This window comes from Necator americanus, chromosome X, assembly GCF_031761385.1.
Source record: "Necator americanus strain Aroian chromosome X, whole genome shotgun sequence".
Lineage (NCBI taxonomy): Eukaryota > Metazoa > Nematoda > Chromadorea > Rhabditida > Ancylostomatidae > Necator > Necator americanus.
The window spans coordinates 24,775,488-24,793,301 of NC_087376.1; the positions used below are offsets into that span (position 1 = coordinate 24,775,488).

Below are 17,814 nucleotides of genomic sequence, written 5' to 3' on the forward strand. Positions count from 1 at the left end.
ATTCTAATACACATTTATGTTCAAATGTTCTACAGATATATTGTAAATAATGGTATTGTTGGAAAGAATAAACATTATACTCAATCCCTCTCGTCTTCAGAAATAGAACAGCTGAACATAACACAACTACCTCACCCTTCCCGGTCCCTACCCCCTTTGAACATTTATTCAAATTACAACTATTTCAAAAAAAAAATCAACCTGAACAAAATCTTTGTCTCCTGCTTGTTTTTCTTCTTTTTGGGCCAATCATCACCATGAGCTCTGCGATGGACGCCTCGCACCTATAAAGGTCATGTCATCGCCTATCGATTAGCGTTTCGTTCAATAACAATCTTCTGCTGCCTCTTAATAACACAAAGAAAATATCTCTCGTATGACAACAACTTTTAACATAAGAACATGATAACATAATTTTTTGTAACATAAAAAGAACGCAGTAAAGAGAGAAAACAGTATAGCACTGGATGGATACTACTGGTAGAAATTTGTCAAGATAATAGGGAGCTCTTCCTATTCTTGATGTGTTCGGGGAGTTCAAACATATATTATAATCATTTATTGTTACATGTTTAAGACATCAAAAGTGGGGAGGGGGAAAGAGGGGCTCGCACCAGCCGGGTGGCACGGCCGAGGAGACGAGACTGCTGTCTCGTTGGCGGACTGCCTCTGACAACACCTGATGCATGTCAGTAGTCAGCGGCTGCATCTCGACATCTCCATTCCTTCAGTAAGCCCGTCCGCGAGCTGTATAAGAGACGATGTAGAGGATTAGTTGTTTCGACGAGTTGTACGACGGCATTTCGTAAGTAGTCGTATTTGACGTAGTAGACATCGGTGAACATGATCTTTAAATGAGTAAATGAGCTGACATGCTCCAGGGAGAGGATCCAGTGAATTTGGGTTAGTTTCGACTGTCGCCTGCCCCAGAATAATGAGATAGCTCGTCCTCGAGCTGTAGCAAATATGAAATTAGAGTAGGAAATGTGTGTATGTGAGAAATAGCTTTGTGACGATCTCAAGTGCGGGATGAGGCTGGTGGACGTATTCTGATACGTTCGTATAGGTTGTCAAAGAGAACAAAAGATGGTGGCGTAGACATCTGTTGATCGTTATTACATAGGTGGGTTCAACAAAAAAGTACAGCGATAAGACGTGTGATTATATCTTCCTAATAAAATGATTTCTGGAAGGCACAATTCTAATTTTCGGAATTGCTGCAATAATATGTGATAAAATTTAATATGCTAACATTTTGACAGTGAAGTAGGCGAAAAAAAAATTCCGTGTATAACAAAATTCTATGTGATGTTTATAAAATACAAGCGAGTAAGTCATATGTTGAACTGTTACACAGCACACAGGGTTGCGTTCAACATAAGGGCGTAATTTGGAAGGTGTGAGTGCTTTGTTTTTTAAGATTCTTTTTTTGTTTCTTTGAAACGCCTGTTCAAAGAAATCATGTAGTAAGTGTGACGCATAGGAGCGGCGGTAAATAGAAGAAAATTGAAACTTACGGTAGGGAATTTGCAACTACTATTAATGGTAGCTGTTTCTTTTTTTTAATTCTTTTGCTGGAAAGGGTGAGTGCTGAAAGATTTACCTCATATTTTGTGAGTGGGCGACTGCAATATGCAATTGGGTGTTCTTTGCAAGTGTCGCGATCAACGTGCAAAAGACACGCGCCTATACCGATAGTGGATGCGTCGGTATGAATGAGATATGGGTTTCCTAGTTTAGGTGGTACTAGAACTGGTGCTTCAACTAAAGCATTTTTTAAGGGTCAAAAACGCTTGTTCCTGCTCATCTGTCCATGAGAAAGAAGCATTTTTAATTGGGAGGTTGTTGAATGGAGTGGCGGTAATGGAAAATCTTGGAATAAAGCGGCGAAAATAGGATGCGGCTCCTATAAATGATTTGACAGATTTATTATCTGTTGGACGCGGGATATTTACGATGCCTGCAACTTTGCTTGGGTTAGGTCGAGTGCCGTTTTTGCTAATTAGTACGCCAAGGTGTTTTACTTCTGATTGGGAAAAGGAACATTTTCCCGGTGTAAGTTTCATTCCGAAACTAGCAATGAGTTGAAAAAGTTCTTCTAAATCAAAAAAATGTTGACGTATTGAGTGACTAGCAATTATTATGTCATCAATGTATGCGAAACAACAAGCACGTAATTCGCGGATGAGGTTGTTCGCAACTCTTTGGAATGTACCTGGGGCACCTTTTAAACCTTGAGCCATTACTGTAAACTGAAAAAGGCCTAAAAATGATGAGAACGCGGTGCGTTCTTTATGTTTGCGTTCAAGAGGAATTTGAAAGAATCTGCTCTTGAAATCTAGAACGCTGTAAATTTGTTTTCCACTGACTAGATCAATTATATTCTGAATATGTGGGATACAATAGGTTTCGTTTTCAGTTATGGCATTATTTTGAAGATAATCTACTGTGAATGGCCATTGATCTTTATTGGAGCTTTTTTTTAACCAAAACAATAGGAGATCCAAATTTACTTGTGCTTTGTTCGATAATATGAGTACGTAACGTCTCGTCTATTTGTCGTTCAATTTCTTGTCTTTTTTCTAAAGGGACGCGATATGGGCGTTGCTTGGGGAGTTTCGCGTGAGGAGTGAAGTTAGTTTTGTGTGTTATACGACCATTATAGTGTCCTAAATTTCCATCGGGTCCCACGAAACAGTGTTGGTAGCTTCGTAAGAGTGACAAAAATTGAGTGATTTCGTGTTCCGTTAGGGAGGATTTGTTAATATTAACGAGTTTCTCAATGGGAAATGTGTTGTTAGAGGGGAATAGTGGCATATTTTCACTAATGTTCGCTTCTGGTGGGATATATTTCTCAGATTATTGGAATGGTGTCTCTTGTTGTAAGAGTTTCTGCTTGATGGACTGAGAAAATTGTTGGCCATGTTGATTCTTTTCCTACATAATTAGCTGTTGCGATTAACCTGTTCTTTTGTAGAGAAATAGGTGCATGAGTTGTATTTGAAATTCGAAAGACAACAGTATTACTATTTGTAGTACGGGATAGCGTTTTTCCTGCAGCTATTCCGTGGGGTAAAGTTAGTTTTCCCAGTCATGTGGAAAATATGTAGTTAATGTGCCGATAACAAGGTTATCTGAATGGGGCTTTAAAAAAGTTTCCTTCATTAGACAAACTGGGATATCGAGTTCGGTAAGTTGTGGGTGATTTGGAAATATGATTTCAATTGAAGTATTGCCAAAAGAAATGAGTTTGTTATTGTAATCAATAGAAAAATTAGGAGCAAATTTCGCAATATTTTCATTACCTAAAAGAAAATCAGTTGTGCTCCGATACCACAAAGCTGTTTACTTTCATAGGTTTATCACCTATGACTAAAGTGGGTGAAATTTGACCTACGAATTTTATAGGTGTACCATTGGCTGTTATACCTTCGGATAGTTCTGCTTTGTGAATGATTTCTTTCACAAGTTTTGCAGTGCTTTCAGATACTATTGTGATTGCCGATCCTGTATCAAAAAGAGCTACTGTGTGTAAAGAGTTGAGTTTGATGGGTATGAATATAGTTGACATAGAGTTGTGTTGTATGGAGTGAGCATTTGGGAGAAAATTTAGAAATGCGGGCTTTAGTTGTTGTGGCTGAAAAGTTTGTTGTTGTACATTTTCGTCGTGCAGTGTGGGGTAGTTGAGTCCAATTTTAACAGTATCATTGGTATAGCATTAAATATGATGTGAAAGATTGTACGAACTGTTGAAAACTGAATGTATAAAACACCAAAAAGTATGAAAACAAGTGAGATGAGGATTATGATTACAATGGTTTTGACTAAAGTGTGTAATCCGAGGGAATGTACTATCTTGTCTTTTTCCATTTGAAGAATTTCGGATGTTTTAGATTCTATATACGATATTGTATTGACTGCTTCTTGTTCAAGTTCATTTGATATTAAATTCATAGGCTCGTCACGGTTTTCGATTTTACCATGTTTTATGGAAAGTGGATTCTCCGAAATGAGTCTATTTTTTATAAGGTATATATCCGTAGATAACCAAGCCAGGTCAGAGTGGAAAATTGGTGGTGAATTAAATACAAAATTCTGGGTTGTCACATCGTGTGGGAGGTTAGTGTGAATATGAGATACGTGTTTATAACCAGAAGGGGATTTGTAATGGGTCGTACCATCGTTATAAATTCCAAAAGGTAGGTGTCCACAGTGAGCTTTTGGGCTAGATGAAGTTAAGTCTCTTGTTCCGGGTTGCGCAAAGTAAATAGATTTTCCTATGCGCACCGGTGTGAAGAGGTAACAGTTACCATTAATGTTATGATCTAGATAGATCTCATCGGCTTGCACTGATTTGCATTTAGAGATCATTAAAACATCTCCTGCTGGAACTGCGAAGATATCGTTTCTATTCATTAAGATACGGGCTGAACTAGTGGGATTTATTTGTGCTATGCCTTTAATTGCCTGTATTTTAAAGTTATGTAAGGAGCATATTTGGTCAAAGAGGAAGTTAGAATCGCGTCTTATGGTTTCTTCAAGTTTTATTTTTAAAAATTGCAGTTTGGCATTTAATTCGAAATGTCTTTGATCTTGACGTTGTGCATGCGTTAATGAATAATCATTATTTGATGGAGTAAAATCAGGTTCGGTTTGCAAAGCAATATGTTTTGCAACGGCAGATGGATCGTTAGTAAGATTTCTGTGAGGGAGTCGGTTTTTGGGGCTACGGAAAATACTTGAAAGTAGTTTAAAGCCGAGATGAGCGGTAGAGCGTGGTGGTCGAGGAAATGATTTGTAACAAAATGATTTCTCTGAAGGTGATACGGAATCTAATAATTCGAAAACGTTGTTGATAAGAGAAACCTGATCATCGTTGTGAAGTTCGTATGCGAACATGTTTGTGGAATTTTGAGTTTTTGTGACTTTGCCTTGATATATGATGTTGAACAGATGAAGTATTTTTGATGCGTTAAAGTGTTTTTGGTTAATTTCTTCAACTGTCTTTGGGTATGCAGAGAAAATTGTTTGAGGGTTGAGGTTGTCTATCTCGGGAAGTGAGACGAAAACTCCATTATCCATTGGAATAGAATTTGGATAAAGACACCATGCTGCTTTCTGGGACTGGCTAAAGGTTATATTTTTGTAGGTAAGAACAGTTTGAATACTATCGATTACTATATGTGAGGGTGTAACATAAGCGACGCCTTCCTCTGCTTTTACGAATTTGCAAGCGAAGGGTTTTTGAGATGAAAGTTTCCAGATCACAGCACCATGGGTCAATTGGCACTATGTGTCGTTTATATGGCAACTAGCCATATCTCCAAATTGACTGACAATGTTATTTCCATCGTATGTAGCGATGTCACCTTTTTCCACATATACATTAGTTGTATATGAGCATTTCTCTCCGAAAAACCATGGATAAGAATAATGGATATTATTTTCTGATCCATATGCATTGGAAGAGAGTTGTTTCAAAGGCACGCCCATGAATTTTTTCATTTTGCTCAATGAATGACAAAGTGAGGGCTCTACTGGGGTCATGTACTCCTCATCATTGTTAACTAAAAAGGATATGTGCAAATATGATGAAGCGCATATTTTCCTTGTTTTGTTAAAACAATGGAAGGCTGGTAAGAGGAACGGTTCAGTTCGTTCTACGAAGACAATTGCTGTTGTAATCATGATGCCTGAAGAATTAGGGGAATGAGAACATGACGTAGCTTCGGGGTAAGCTACTGGCCATCCCGACTTTCCTGCTGCACAGAATTGATAATCGTGCAAAGTAGCGAGAGAAGAAGGGAGAAATATGCAGGCAAGTGCAAGAACGAAAAGTATGTCAGAACATGTAGGAATTCCAGTTGAGAAATTGGCAGAAATGGAATTTACGTTTCTGTTTCTGCGAAAGCGAGTTTGTGGGCTAGGTGCGAAACGGTTGGGGGGGGGGGGGGGGTGAAGTAGATCGAAATCGTTGATTTTGAGAAAATGGTTTAGTACGATATCTTTGGTCAAAGTTCTGACGCGAGGAAGAGGCAAAATGTACGCGGCGATTGTTATCATTGTGGTAATAATTCTTTTTGTTATAGGGGGATCGAAAGCGTGTATTATTGTGTGGAGAACGGTAGTTTCGTGAATATTGCGGATAGCGTTTGCGGAGATATTGTGTGGAGATTGGTTTGGTCTAGAGATTCTATTGATTGGCGACTTTTCCATTTTATAAAGGATTTTATCAATTTTAGCTATTAGTTCTTTGCTGTTAGAAGGCGAGGGATCAGGACTTGTTAGGTTGAAGATACGTTCCGCTTCTGTAAGCAATTGGTTGTAATCCGAGGGAAAGGGACCGAGCAGTTTGAGTTTTTGTTTGATGGTGGATAGAAGACCGTTGGTAAATTGTTGTTTGAAGGAAATCGCGTTTTTCCTTATAGTCATTATTTGGATATGCGTCCAAAATGTTTCGTCGTATTCTGTTGGAAAATACGATAGGAGATTTGGACGGTTCCATTTTCATGTCTATAAGTTTTTCTCGAGCTAAATCAAGATGATGGTCTGTAGAGAAGCGTTGTTGTAATTTAGAAACAGCACATCACCAATCTTGCTTTTCGAGATTAGTTAAACTATCAAAAACTGGTTTAGCTACTCCTTTCAAATGAGCTGGTAGAAGACGAACCATTGCATGTTCGGTTAAGCCCATGATATTGCCTATCGGTGACAAGGACGATGTGTCCCTCTCGTTTGGTGAGCTGTGGCTAACCAACCACAGTGAAAGGACGGAAGTGCTTAGTGATTTGAGGAAAACGTTTTTCAGAAATACAATTAAATCGGCAGTATTTTGCGGGTTCTCCAATGTTGGAGAATTACGCGCAGAATTGGAAGAGAAGGGTTGCCGATGCCCAACCTGACAAGTTGTAGCTTAACAAAACTTTTTCTTTTTGTTGCGTATCGGTTATTTGTTTGATGAATAAAGTTTGTTAATAAATAGTGTGTTGTTTGCATCGCATAAGATTGGGAGGTACGGTGGTGTATTAAGTAGTGAGGTATCTCTTCAAGAGAAAGGACTTGCATGTAGTTGCATCATTTATTGTGCGCGTCTGTTTGGGTCATTAGCGTCTATTCCAATGTGGAGGCGAAACTTGGAGGGGCTGTTGCAGTGCTCATTTTTGATTAATTACTGGTGCCGCCTAAGATTAAAATGAGAGCAGCTGCATGTTTATACGAAATTAATTTTGGTGTGCATCCGTTGTAAATTCGCAGGGCTGCTGCACTATAGTTAGATTTCCTTTAGATTAATATCCATGCCTACTCGTTGTAACAATTGTGATTTCGCGGAGCAACGTGTAAGGTTGGCGCGGAGAGATTAGCCGATTCTAATGCGTCTTCAATCTCTGTTTATTGCTCACGCAGTGCTCAAGTGCGGAGATATTATAGGTACCGTATTTTGATTGGCCGGCCATTTGCAAACAAGTCCAGAGGAGGGAATGTTATCTGTTATGTTATCTATTTTCGCGCATATATTACCTAAACTAACATATAAACTTGGACTTACAGTTGGAAGACATGCAAGCAGTTACATATATGTTACTAGGCGTAAGAATAACCAGTTATATATATCATGAGGCTTAAGAATTTTGAAGAAACATAGATATAAATATAGTGCATATACTAACATATATATCTGGGATTACAGTGCATTCGCAAAACATGTAGCCAGTTATATGTTGTAGCACTAGACTTGTAACAGGAGGAACAGGAATAAACAAATTATGCAGTAATTTAGTGCAACAAAGAGCGAATAATCTTGCTCAAAACTATTGAACATTAACTTTTGTAAAAGGAGCATGTCAATCTAGTATTGCTAGCGTTTACGGCAGCAACTAAAAGTACTAGTAAAAGAAACGCAAGGTTCAGGAACTTGTTCGCATGGACTGTTTTGTATATGTTTTCCTAGGTTATTTTTTTTCTATATATTTATATATATATATATTTTTTGTAGACAACATTTGATATTTTAATAATAAAAGGAGTAAAGGAAATACTCACGTTTCGTTCGTTGTAACGTCGCAAAAGGATATAACAGATGAAGGAATGAATAAGGTAATTTTTTTTTGAAAATTGTTCCCAAAGAAGATTTAACATTTTTAGAATCTACCCGGGACATCCATGTCAAGATAATAGGGAGCTCTTCCTATTCTTGATGTGTTCGCGGAATTCAAACATATATTATAATTATTTATTGTTACATGTTTAAGACATCAAAAGTGAGGAGGGGGAAAGAGAGGCTCGCACCAGCCGGGTGGCATGGCCGAGGAGACGAGACTGCTGTCTCGTTGGCGGACTGCCTCTGACAACACCTGATGCATGTCAGTAGTCAGCGGCTGCATCCTGACAAATTATAAGTAGAGTGCAGAGATTTGATTTACTCAAGTAGACCAAGGATTCTAAATATATAGGAGGACAATTTATAAGTTCGCAGCAGAACTCTTACTCATACGTTGCGATGACTAGACTTGGAAAATAGGAATAACCACTCTATCAAAGTTTTCTTACTCCAGCTTTTCCTCTTAAAATCACCCACTACGTCCATTTAGGAATACGAACCTAAACAGATGATATAGTTATAAACTCGCGTTCTTACATTTAGACAATGAATCAATAAAGAAGCAACGATTTGAGCAAGAAGCAAAAAAAACCGAAAACGAAAGAGAAAAGACCGAACACAACCAAACAAAAATAAAGAATAGCGCAAAGAAGAATGATAATCGTTCTCAAATACTTTGCGTTCGTGCCAGTTTACCTGAATTTCAAATCACCCTGTGTGTTCTCATCCAACTTTTCTGCTTCGTTCCACTACTTCGATTTCGCGGTTGTCGCGAACGTACGTGTATTTACAGTTCTTGCGATGTCACATATGACAGGGAACAAGTGGGCAGAGCGATGGGCGAAGCCATCCAGTTGGGCAGCAACGAAAATGAATGCCGAGCGAGAGGATACGTTTCTTCGCTAATTGCTCTGCAGAGATATGATCGAGGCGTGCTCGAAAATTCGCAGGGACCCTCTGTACACACACCCACGTTTACGAGGTCGCAACAGTTATCTAGACCGACTAATATTTGCGGGTTTTGTAGTTCACCACGAACTCTCGGGTTGTTTATACAGATCTCTTTGTCTTGGAGGTATTATTTATTTGCGTCATTGAGACGCACAGAAGAGAAAAAAATTAGTGATAAGTGGCTTGGTTTGAATTGTCAAATGGATCTCCTTGCCAAAAACGTGCTGATTTCGAGGGGGACAATGTTTGTTTGGTACTTTTCGGTTTGTCCGCGTATACCTGACATTGTGCAGATTTCAGTTTTTTGAGTTGAAAGACCTAACTCCTTTGCGGTCTGCTTTTTAGTGATGGTTTTTTGAGCTCCAGTGTCAAAGAAAAACAGGAGTTTTTCGAATTGTTTGGTGTTATTATTTCAACCATTTCCTTCGGCAGTCATCAAGACCACCTGCTCTTTTCTTTTGTCAATGTGAATGGAACCTTCAACTGTGTGATTAGTGCTGTGATCACCAGTGTGTCGATTTGCCCGCTGATTGTTGCGGACATTACCTTTACTATGGGCACTACAGTAATGATTCCGAGTAGCAGCGTTATTTCTTGTAATTGGTACGGTATTGAATGCGCTTTGGCTGCGCAATTGATCACCAGCATTATATCTTGCCCTGTTTCCTTCATTTGAACTAAAAATACAATGGCTTATGTATTCTGCCACATTTACGACAATTCGTTTTCTGACAGTCATAACTGCTGTGTTCTTCTGAGAAACATTTCCAGCATTGTCTTGCTTCCTTCACTATATTTCGCCTTGACTTGATGTCAGTAATTGTCCGACAGTTCGCAGATATGTGATTTGAGCTGTCGCAAAAACGATGGAGTTTCGGGGGTTCCGTAACATCTAAACAATTGTATTGTCTTCGGTTCGGATGGTTCTCAGATTTGACACGACCTTTTAGCCGAGTGTCTACACACTTAACATAACATCTTCGATTTTCACTTCGTCTTGATCTTGAATGTCTACAAGAACATTTTTCACGATGGTGTGAGGAAATTTCTCCAAAAATTTACACTGTCCACACTGCATCTTGCATTTGTGGTATATTTTGGCCTGCAGAGACCATTTGATTCATGAGCATTCGAATCTTGTCCAATGTCTGCGTGCAATTGTCAGCATTATTCTTCACTGCTGGCAAATTAATCAATTTTTGTACTATTTTTGCTCTGTTGGTCGGTTTGTTACTGTACTTCTCTTTTCACCGTACTTTTCAAAGCATTAATCATCCACAATAATTTTGTAGGATCAGCTGCATGACTTTTATGGCTGTTTCTGCACTCCCTTTGAGGCTATCTCTAAATAACAGCATTTTTTCGTCTGTGCATAAAACCTTACTTTGGTCAACGAGCGTTTCATATAATGCCCAAAAATTCTGGGAACTCTTTTTCGTCCCCGTAGAATCGTGGCAACCTTAGTTGTTTTTGTTTGAGAGACATATGAAATCTTCATCGTCTTTACTCCTTTCCTAATTAGAATTATTCTCTGAGAGCCAAATGGCGTCATTTTGTGTAATACGACTTTCTTCTGTTTCCGCAGTCGCAGTTGACTCTGTTGCGGTCTGTTGATCTGTTTGACTGTCATTTATTCCTGCTGGCTTTTGTTCTCTGGGGTCTCTATAACATATTCCAATCTTTCTGGTGAGTTTTATCATGTGAATCCGCGCTTCTGTGACTCTGACACTTAGTATATATATATATATATATATATATATATATATCAGTCTGAATGTCCGGCTAAAGCCGGACTTTAGACTTTCGGTGGTTTTAGCTTCGCTTCCCTTCACTGATCAATGAAAGTTAATAGTAGTGGTGTTTTCTGTGAAATTAGATTTGTGTTTTTTTTAACGACGCTTTCCTTCTCCTCTTTATATTATAAATTAGGGCGAAAGATTAAGGAGTTTTCCTTCTAAACGCGTCAATTTTACATTTGATGAATATTCGACATTCAGCTGCAAACACTCCTTCGATGCGAGATTAATGTAGATACTATTTGAAAGCATTACTCAAAGTATGGGTATTCCTTTTGATTTCCCCCAATAGTTATCACAGAATGATGTTTTAACATAAAATGACATGAGAGACATCATTCTACTGATAATGATAACGTCCCACGTCAGCTCGCATAAACATCTTGCTGCTATTTAAGCAACCGTTTGCATGCGTGTTTCCACTTTCTGAGAACGGCATGCTACAAACTTGAGGCGAGTGAAGAAGGAAATAGGCACGCGGAGGAGTCATAAATGTGAAGAGCAAATCGCCCAGTGGTCACGGCTACGAAACGGCTCCAACCACTTATTTTTCTCATCATTCACACTAAGTTATTGCACACCAATGACCGCGTCCACCGACGCCGGTGGATCCGTCGCATATTATAGCAACCTGGCGCCGCCGCACCAATCTGACGCCGGTGGACCCGTCGCACCTCTTTTTCTGGACATCTGGCGCCGGTGGACCCGTCGCACCTCTTTTTCTGGACTTCTTTCGTCCAGAAAAAGATGTCCAGAAAAAGAGGTGCGACGGGTCCATCGGCGTCAGATACCTATGGAAGGGGGTGCGACAGGTCCATCGGCGTCAGATTGCTGCGCCGGCGCCAGATGTCCAGAAAAAGAGGTGCGACAGGTCCACCGGCGTCAGATACCTATAGAAGGGGTGCGACGGGTCCATCGGCGTCAGATACCTATAGAAGGGGTGCGACGGGTCCATCGGCGTCAGATTGCTGCGCCGGCGCCAGATGTCCAGAAAAAGAGGTGCGACAGGTCCACCGGCGTCAGATACCTATAGAAGGGGATGCGACGGGTCCATCGGCGTCAGATACCTATAGAAGGGGTGCGACGGGTCCATCGGCGTCGATTGCTGCGCCGGCGCCAGATGTCCAGAAAAAGAGGTGCGACAGGTCCACCGGCGTCAGATACCTATAGAAGGGGATGCGACGGGTCCATCGGCGTCAGATACCTATAGAAGGGGGTGCGACAGGTCCATCGGCGTCAGATTGCTGCGCCGGCGCCAGATGTCCAGAAAAAGAGGTGCGACAGGTCCACCGGCGTCAGATACCTATAGAAGGGGGTGCGACGGGTCCATCGGCGTCAGATACCTATAGAAGGGGGTGCGACGGGTCCATCGGCGTCAGATTGCTGCGCCGGCGCCAGATGTCCAGAAAAAGAGGTGCGACAGGTCCACCGGCGTCAGATACCTATAGAAGGGGATGCGACGGGTCCATCGGCGTCAGATACCTATAGAAGGGGGTGCGACGGGTCCATCGGCGTCAGATTGCTGCGCCGGCGCCAGATGTCCAGAAAAAGAGGTGCGACAGGTCCACCGGCGTCAGATACCTATAGAAGGGGATGCGACGTGTCCATCGGCGTCAGATACCCATAGAAGGGGGTGCGACGGGTCCACCGGCGTCAGATTGCTGCGCCGGCGCCAGATGTCCAGAAAAAGAGGTGCGACGGGTCCACCGGTGTCAGATACCTATAGAAGGGGTGCGACGGGTCCACCGGCGTCAGATATTTACTGTCTATCACCTTCGTAATACTCCACCGCACCAGAAGTTGAAGGCTCGTCGTATTGCTCGAATGTTTCTAGTTCCTCGCGGAGCTCATCATATTCATGGTAGTAGTCTTTCATACGCTCCGGCATTATGCACAAGGCCGTATGATGGTCTTCGGAGTGACAATAGTTGCAACGTCTCTTTGGTCTATTGCATCTGTGGGAACTATGCCACGTGTCTAGACAAGATCGACAGCGAATTCTGTTCCTTCGTGCTTCAACAGTAGACACGATGGGGCAGCAATCACTGTAATGTTGCCCTTTGGCGAGGCAGAATGCGCATCTCATGTAACGTTCCTGTTCCCTCTTAAAGTTTGCATGGCACAGTGTTCTTTCCGGAATTGCGGCTCCATCTTTTATCAGAACCTTGAGCTCTGCCATTCTATCTTCTATTTGTTTCTTGTGAAATGATGTACCGTGATTGTTTGTTTGCGATGCGTTTTTGCTGTTAGATGTCCTTTTTGAATATGCATCACTTACATCGATGGATTCTCTTCTTGAACCTTTGTGGGATGCATCTTCGTCGACGTCATAATCAGTTAAGTTTTCTTCAATTTCGCCATCCTCGATTGCTTCAGGCTCAATTTCCTCCAAGCTTTCCTTATTTTCCTTGTCATCGACTTCCATTTCCAGCACTTCTGGGATGGCTTGCGGCTGCTCGATCGCTTTCTTTGTGAGATCATTGATTGTTTCTCCGAGCGAACCAATACCTTCCAGGACATACTTGATGACGTCGTTCTGCTTACTTAGCTGTTCTTTCACTTCCATGCACCTTTCGCTAACATCGCGCCGTACTTTGGAAATCAAGTCTTCGAGTTGCTGGAATGCACCTTCGCGATTTTCGGTTTCCAATTGAAGTTCAGCTTCCTTTACTTCAGTGTCCATTTGCAGCTTGAGATTATCGAAGAAGTCGAGCTCTTTCCTGACGAAGTTAAAGGCGAATTTTGGATCCAGTAGCACTCCTTCTTCTTCCCTTTCGTAGAATTGTTCTTGTGACTCTTCTGATGCATCTTTAGCCCGAACAAGCAACCTGAACAGGTCGTATGTCATTGCTAGTCCTTCGCCTGCACTCCGTATTCTTTCCATAGTATTGCAAGCTTCCAGTCGCATAATTTCAATGCGAGACTTGTACAGTGCCGCTTCCATCCTGGCAAAGTAGTCTGGTCGGCTTCCTCTAAGGTCGCCATATTCCTTACCGATGTTATTCGAGCGGGTCAGTCTAATTACTATCCTTATGAAGTCTTCTATCCTTTTCTGGATCTCTTTTTCCGAAAGAAACGTCGGTGCTAGTCTGATACATGATCGCTTATAGCGCACCTCTTCAATCAGCTTTTTCTCTTCCCAGCATCGTCTTTTGAGTTTCTCTTTATATTCAGCTTGTCGTCTTCTGATATTCTCATTACAGTGTTCGGATGAATTCATTGCTCTGAAATTATATATTGCACCTCTTTTTGCTGTACTATCCTCATGCAGTGGCTAGAGCAGCTTCTCGGTCGTTTTTTCTTTCTTCCTGCCGAGAGGCGTGAAGACAAAAAAACCATGCATTTGAATATTTTCCATGTATATTATATCACTTTTGATATGAAATTAAGAACGATTTTAAGTAGGCTACCGAATGCTGTAGTTATATAGAGGTAGGTTAGCAGTAATGCTCCTGCTACTGTAATTACAGTAATAATGATCGTTTTATACCATTGCATGTAGACATCAATTATGTGACCAATGTCTGGCCACTGGAAATCCGACTTATGATTGTTACTTGACGTCATATAATGTCGGAGTCCTCGTTGTAGGTTGTGTATGTATTTCAGGATGCCAGTGATTTCGAAGTATTTTATGTGCTCTCCACACTTTACTGAGCATTGGATTTAGATCCGAGCAGCACTGCAGAGGAAGTTAAGTTGTGAAATTTGTCCTGTGGGGAAACATGGGACTGTGAAACTGTCAGTGCCGCATTCAACTTCTGCGGAGACAGTGTTGAATGACGAGGTACATTTTATCCTCGCTGAAGCTCCATTGCTGCAGTAGTAGCATCCTATCAGTTGCGCATTCTCAACCGTGCAAATGTCATCCGTTATCTGGATCACAGTGTCATCAAAGATGTCTTTTATGTTCAGTATTATTTCAGCGGAAACATCTTGATCAACTTTGGCCATGACTGCGTGCTGTGGATGATCTGATAGTTGCACTTGTTGCCGTGTTAGTGGGAGCACGTTATCGATATTGTTGAAATTGGTCGCGATTTCATCGTCCTTACACTTGCATCTCACTTGAGATTCAGCTGGCGTGCATTCGCATTCATGATGCAAATTGCACTGCAATAAGTGAGCATCGTTACGAGATGGACAACGGAGAGCTGGCAGTATATTTTGGTCCCATATTGCTGTCTGGTTGTTCGAAGTGATGAAAGCCTGCTCCAGAACTGGAAGTGGTGGTGTTGAGAGGATGCTCAGTGTTGTTTCCATATTTTGAACTTTCACTGGTATATTTGGTCGCAAAGCGAGTACGTAGGGTTGATTTGTTACTTCTTTAACACTGTGAATATTCAGACGAACTTTCACATCCTCTTTCCATTTGATGCATCTGAAGAGTTCGTAGATCCTATAGAAAAGGCAACCGGAGCTTAAGTAGAAGCAGTCGCAGCCTCCACAGGATTCGATGCATCCTGTCGTGCCAGGATAGGAATTTCCGGCGGCTAATTCCGGTAACAGACTTGTTACGTTCACATTTGCGCATTTGTTACCAACACACGAACCCATATGTGGGCACCTTTTACTGTCGATCACTTTTTGCTGCACATTACGAGTATACGTTATAGATTCGCGTTCACACAATAGTCGTAATCCTTCCCAATAAACTCTTATTTCTAACAGTGTGGTTTCGTTCCGTCGCAGTTTTAAACAAGCTTCCCTTTTGAATGGATTAATCTTGATTACTGCTGCAATTTCGATGTTGCAAATTGTCTTCTCTGCAGTCCTACAGTTGTGAAGATGATGCGAGAATATGTTGACCATTTGGCATGCAGACGTTCCATGAACTAATCCTAGTATGGCCAATGCCTGAAGGATCTTAAGCCGCTTTCGTTGTGTTCTTCGCCAATTTTAGACTATTGCTTTTCTAAGGCATGCAATGGCGAACCAGACTAGCATATATACCATTGTGGCTATTCCTGTCATGATGATTCGACAAGGAGGGCCAATTGTAACTGGTACAAAGCAGATGGTGTAGCATAAAGCAATGAACAAGTATACTGATATACCTAATCCGATTATTGCTGCTAGTGGCCAACATTCTGGGTTGAGGATGTTAGCGGAACAGATTGTACAGTCGATTGAAGTACAGAACGATTGTGCTGGACACTTTGTCACCAATGCTACGTATGTATCTCCTTGTCGTACTTTCCAGTTGGCTTCATAGTCATGTATTAGTTCTTCTGGTGGTAAGTGTAGAAGTTTCTCCACTGGTGGCGTCTTTTCATTGATGCAATAGTTGTTGACGCATAATTCGTACTCTTGGGCTTGTGGGGCATTAAGGTAGACACCTTCTGTTTTACATTCAATGTAATGGTTTCGTGGGGTGGGAAAGGAGTTGTTATTTTGTGTCTCGTGTAGTACTCTGGTTCCTGTGGTTATTGTCATTATGGCTAAAATCAGGGCCATTTTTAAGTAGACTGATGGTGACCACGTCGATTTTGATCTTTCTGATCTAATCTGATGCACGCTGCTTGTATGTTGTCGTGATACTGTGGACTTCCTTTTACGAAGGTTGTATCGGGTGGTGGAGGGTTGTTCTCTTGTTTGCGTTATTATCTCATCCGAAGGTTGAAGTTCACAATTGGCCTCTGAGATTTCTAGTGGAATCAGGTGGTTGATGGGATGTCGCAGCGACTTGTTGTTGCACAGAACTTCAACTTCCCTTACTGGTCCGTCCTTGCTTGGTAAGAGTTTGGTTATACGAGCCATTTTCCAGTAATTTCTTTTTTGGCAGGGATCACTTAAAAGGACGATTTCTCCTTTACGTGGCGCCTTGGTGCTTCCGCGTTGATCGTTTATTTTTTGTCTATGTTGCTCATAAAGGGCGGGCAGGTAATGTGTTCTCCATATGTTCCAGTAGCGTTCCGTCAATGAGTACGAAGACTGTAAGGCCTTTTCTGTCTGTAATCGCGTTTCCAAACGTGCTGCCTCAGAGGACGGCAAATATGTTGGATCTGCCTGTTCTTCGTTGGAAAAGCGCAGCGGAAGTGTGATATACATGTCTCGTTGAAGAAAGTCTATAGGACGAAGAGTTGATATGTTATTGTCGAAATCGCTTTCTTGATAGGTGAGAGGTCTACTACTGATGCACCCTTCGATTTCTGCGAAAAAGGTGCACAAGGGCTCCCTAGTTATGATGCGCTTCCCTATGACTTTGAATAGTGCATGCTTCACTGATTTTATGAGGCGCTCGTAAAAGCCACCTTTCCATGGTGAATAAGGTGTAATGTGATTCCACTCAATCAACTGATTGTTCGTATGGTGTAAGATTTCCTCATCGGTTGTAATCTTTTCAAGACTATCATTGATGATGCGGCTACCCAACAGAAAGGTGGGTGCGTTGTCGCAAGTCACAGATTTCGGTTTTCCCCTCCCAGCCACAAATCGGCGGAATGCGTTGATGAATTTTTTGGTTGTTCCATCTGAGACGACTTCAAGGTGAATTAGTCGCGTTACGGCACATGTAAAAATGCACCCATACACTTCTGCACGGTCCTTATTTCCTTCATAAACTGATATAGGACCGAAATAATCCAACCCTATGTGATGGAATGGTCGTGATCTTTTTACTCGTTGTGGGGGCAGATCGGTCATTTCTGGGTATTTATAAGGTAGATTACTGGTCTTTTGGCATGGCACGCATGTTCGTATGTGCTTCTTTACTTGCTCTCTGAGTCGAGGGATCCAGTAATTCTTGCTTACCTCGGCTATGGTGTGGTTGGTGCCGTTGTGAAAGGGTCCATGTGCCTCTGCTACAATCAGTCGGCACAATTCTGTGTTGGGGACGTTGACAGGGGGATTTTTGGCCAGCGTATTTATATCGGAATTATTGAGGCGTCCATAAGCTCGCAGCAAGTGGTGTTCGTCTTCTTTTAGGTTCAAACTTTTTGTCAGGTCTTTCCTGTATCGTGGATTTAT

At 41.5% G+C, this 17,814-nt stretch overlaps 3 protein-coding genes across 6 annotated transcripts; all 3 read right to left on the minus strand.

Annotated features, from left to right (window-relative positions):
- Positions 1–3: 3 nt before the first annotated feature.
- Positions 4–4,416, minus strand: RB195_025334 (uncharacterized protein; the record flags this gene model as incomplete). Its single annotated transcript, XM_064213432.1, has 5 exons — positions 4–94; positions 202–284; positions 3,175–3,305; positions 3,367–3,507; positions 4,179–4,416. 5 exons carry the CDS (start codon positions 4,414–4,416, stop codon positions 4–6), a joined length of 684 nt encoding a protein of 227 aa, XP_064069313.1.
- Positions 4,417–12,604: 8,188 nt separating this feature from the next.
- Positions 12,605–14,065, minus strand: RB195_025335 (uncharacterized protein; the record flags this gene model as incomplete). Its single annotated transcript, XM_064213433.1, has 1 exon — positions 12,605–14,065. One exon carries the CDS (start codon positions 14,063–14,065, stop codon positions 12,605–12,607), a length of 1,461 nt encoding a protein of 486 aa, XP_064069314.1.
- Positions 14,066–14,511: 446 nt separating this feature from the next.
- Positions 14,512–17,490, minus strand: RB195_025336 (uncharacterized protein; the record flags this gene model as incomplete). 4 transcript variants are annotated; one of them, XM_064213437.1, is made up of 2 exons in its annotated part: positions 14,512–15,702; positions 15,799–17,490. In XM_064213437.1, the coding sequence occupies 2 exons, from the start codon at positions 17,488–17,490 to the stop codon at positions 14,512–14,514; spliced, it is 2,883 nt and encodes a 960-aa protein (XP_064069315.1). The 4 variants fall into 4 exon arrangements, with proteins under 4 accessions (XP_064069315.1, XP_064069316.1, XP_064069317.1 ...); XM_064213434.1 differs by lacking the exon at positions 15,799–17,490 and having other exon boundaries at positions 14,512–15,657; XM_064213436.1 differs by lacking the exon at positions 15,799–17,490 and having other exon boundaries at positions 14,512–14,799.
- Positions 17,491–17,814: the final 324 nt, after the last annotated feature.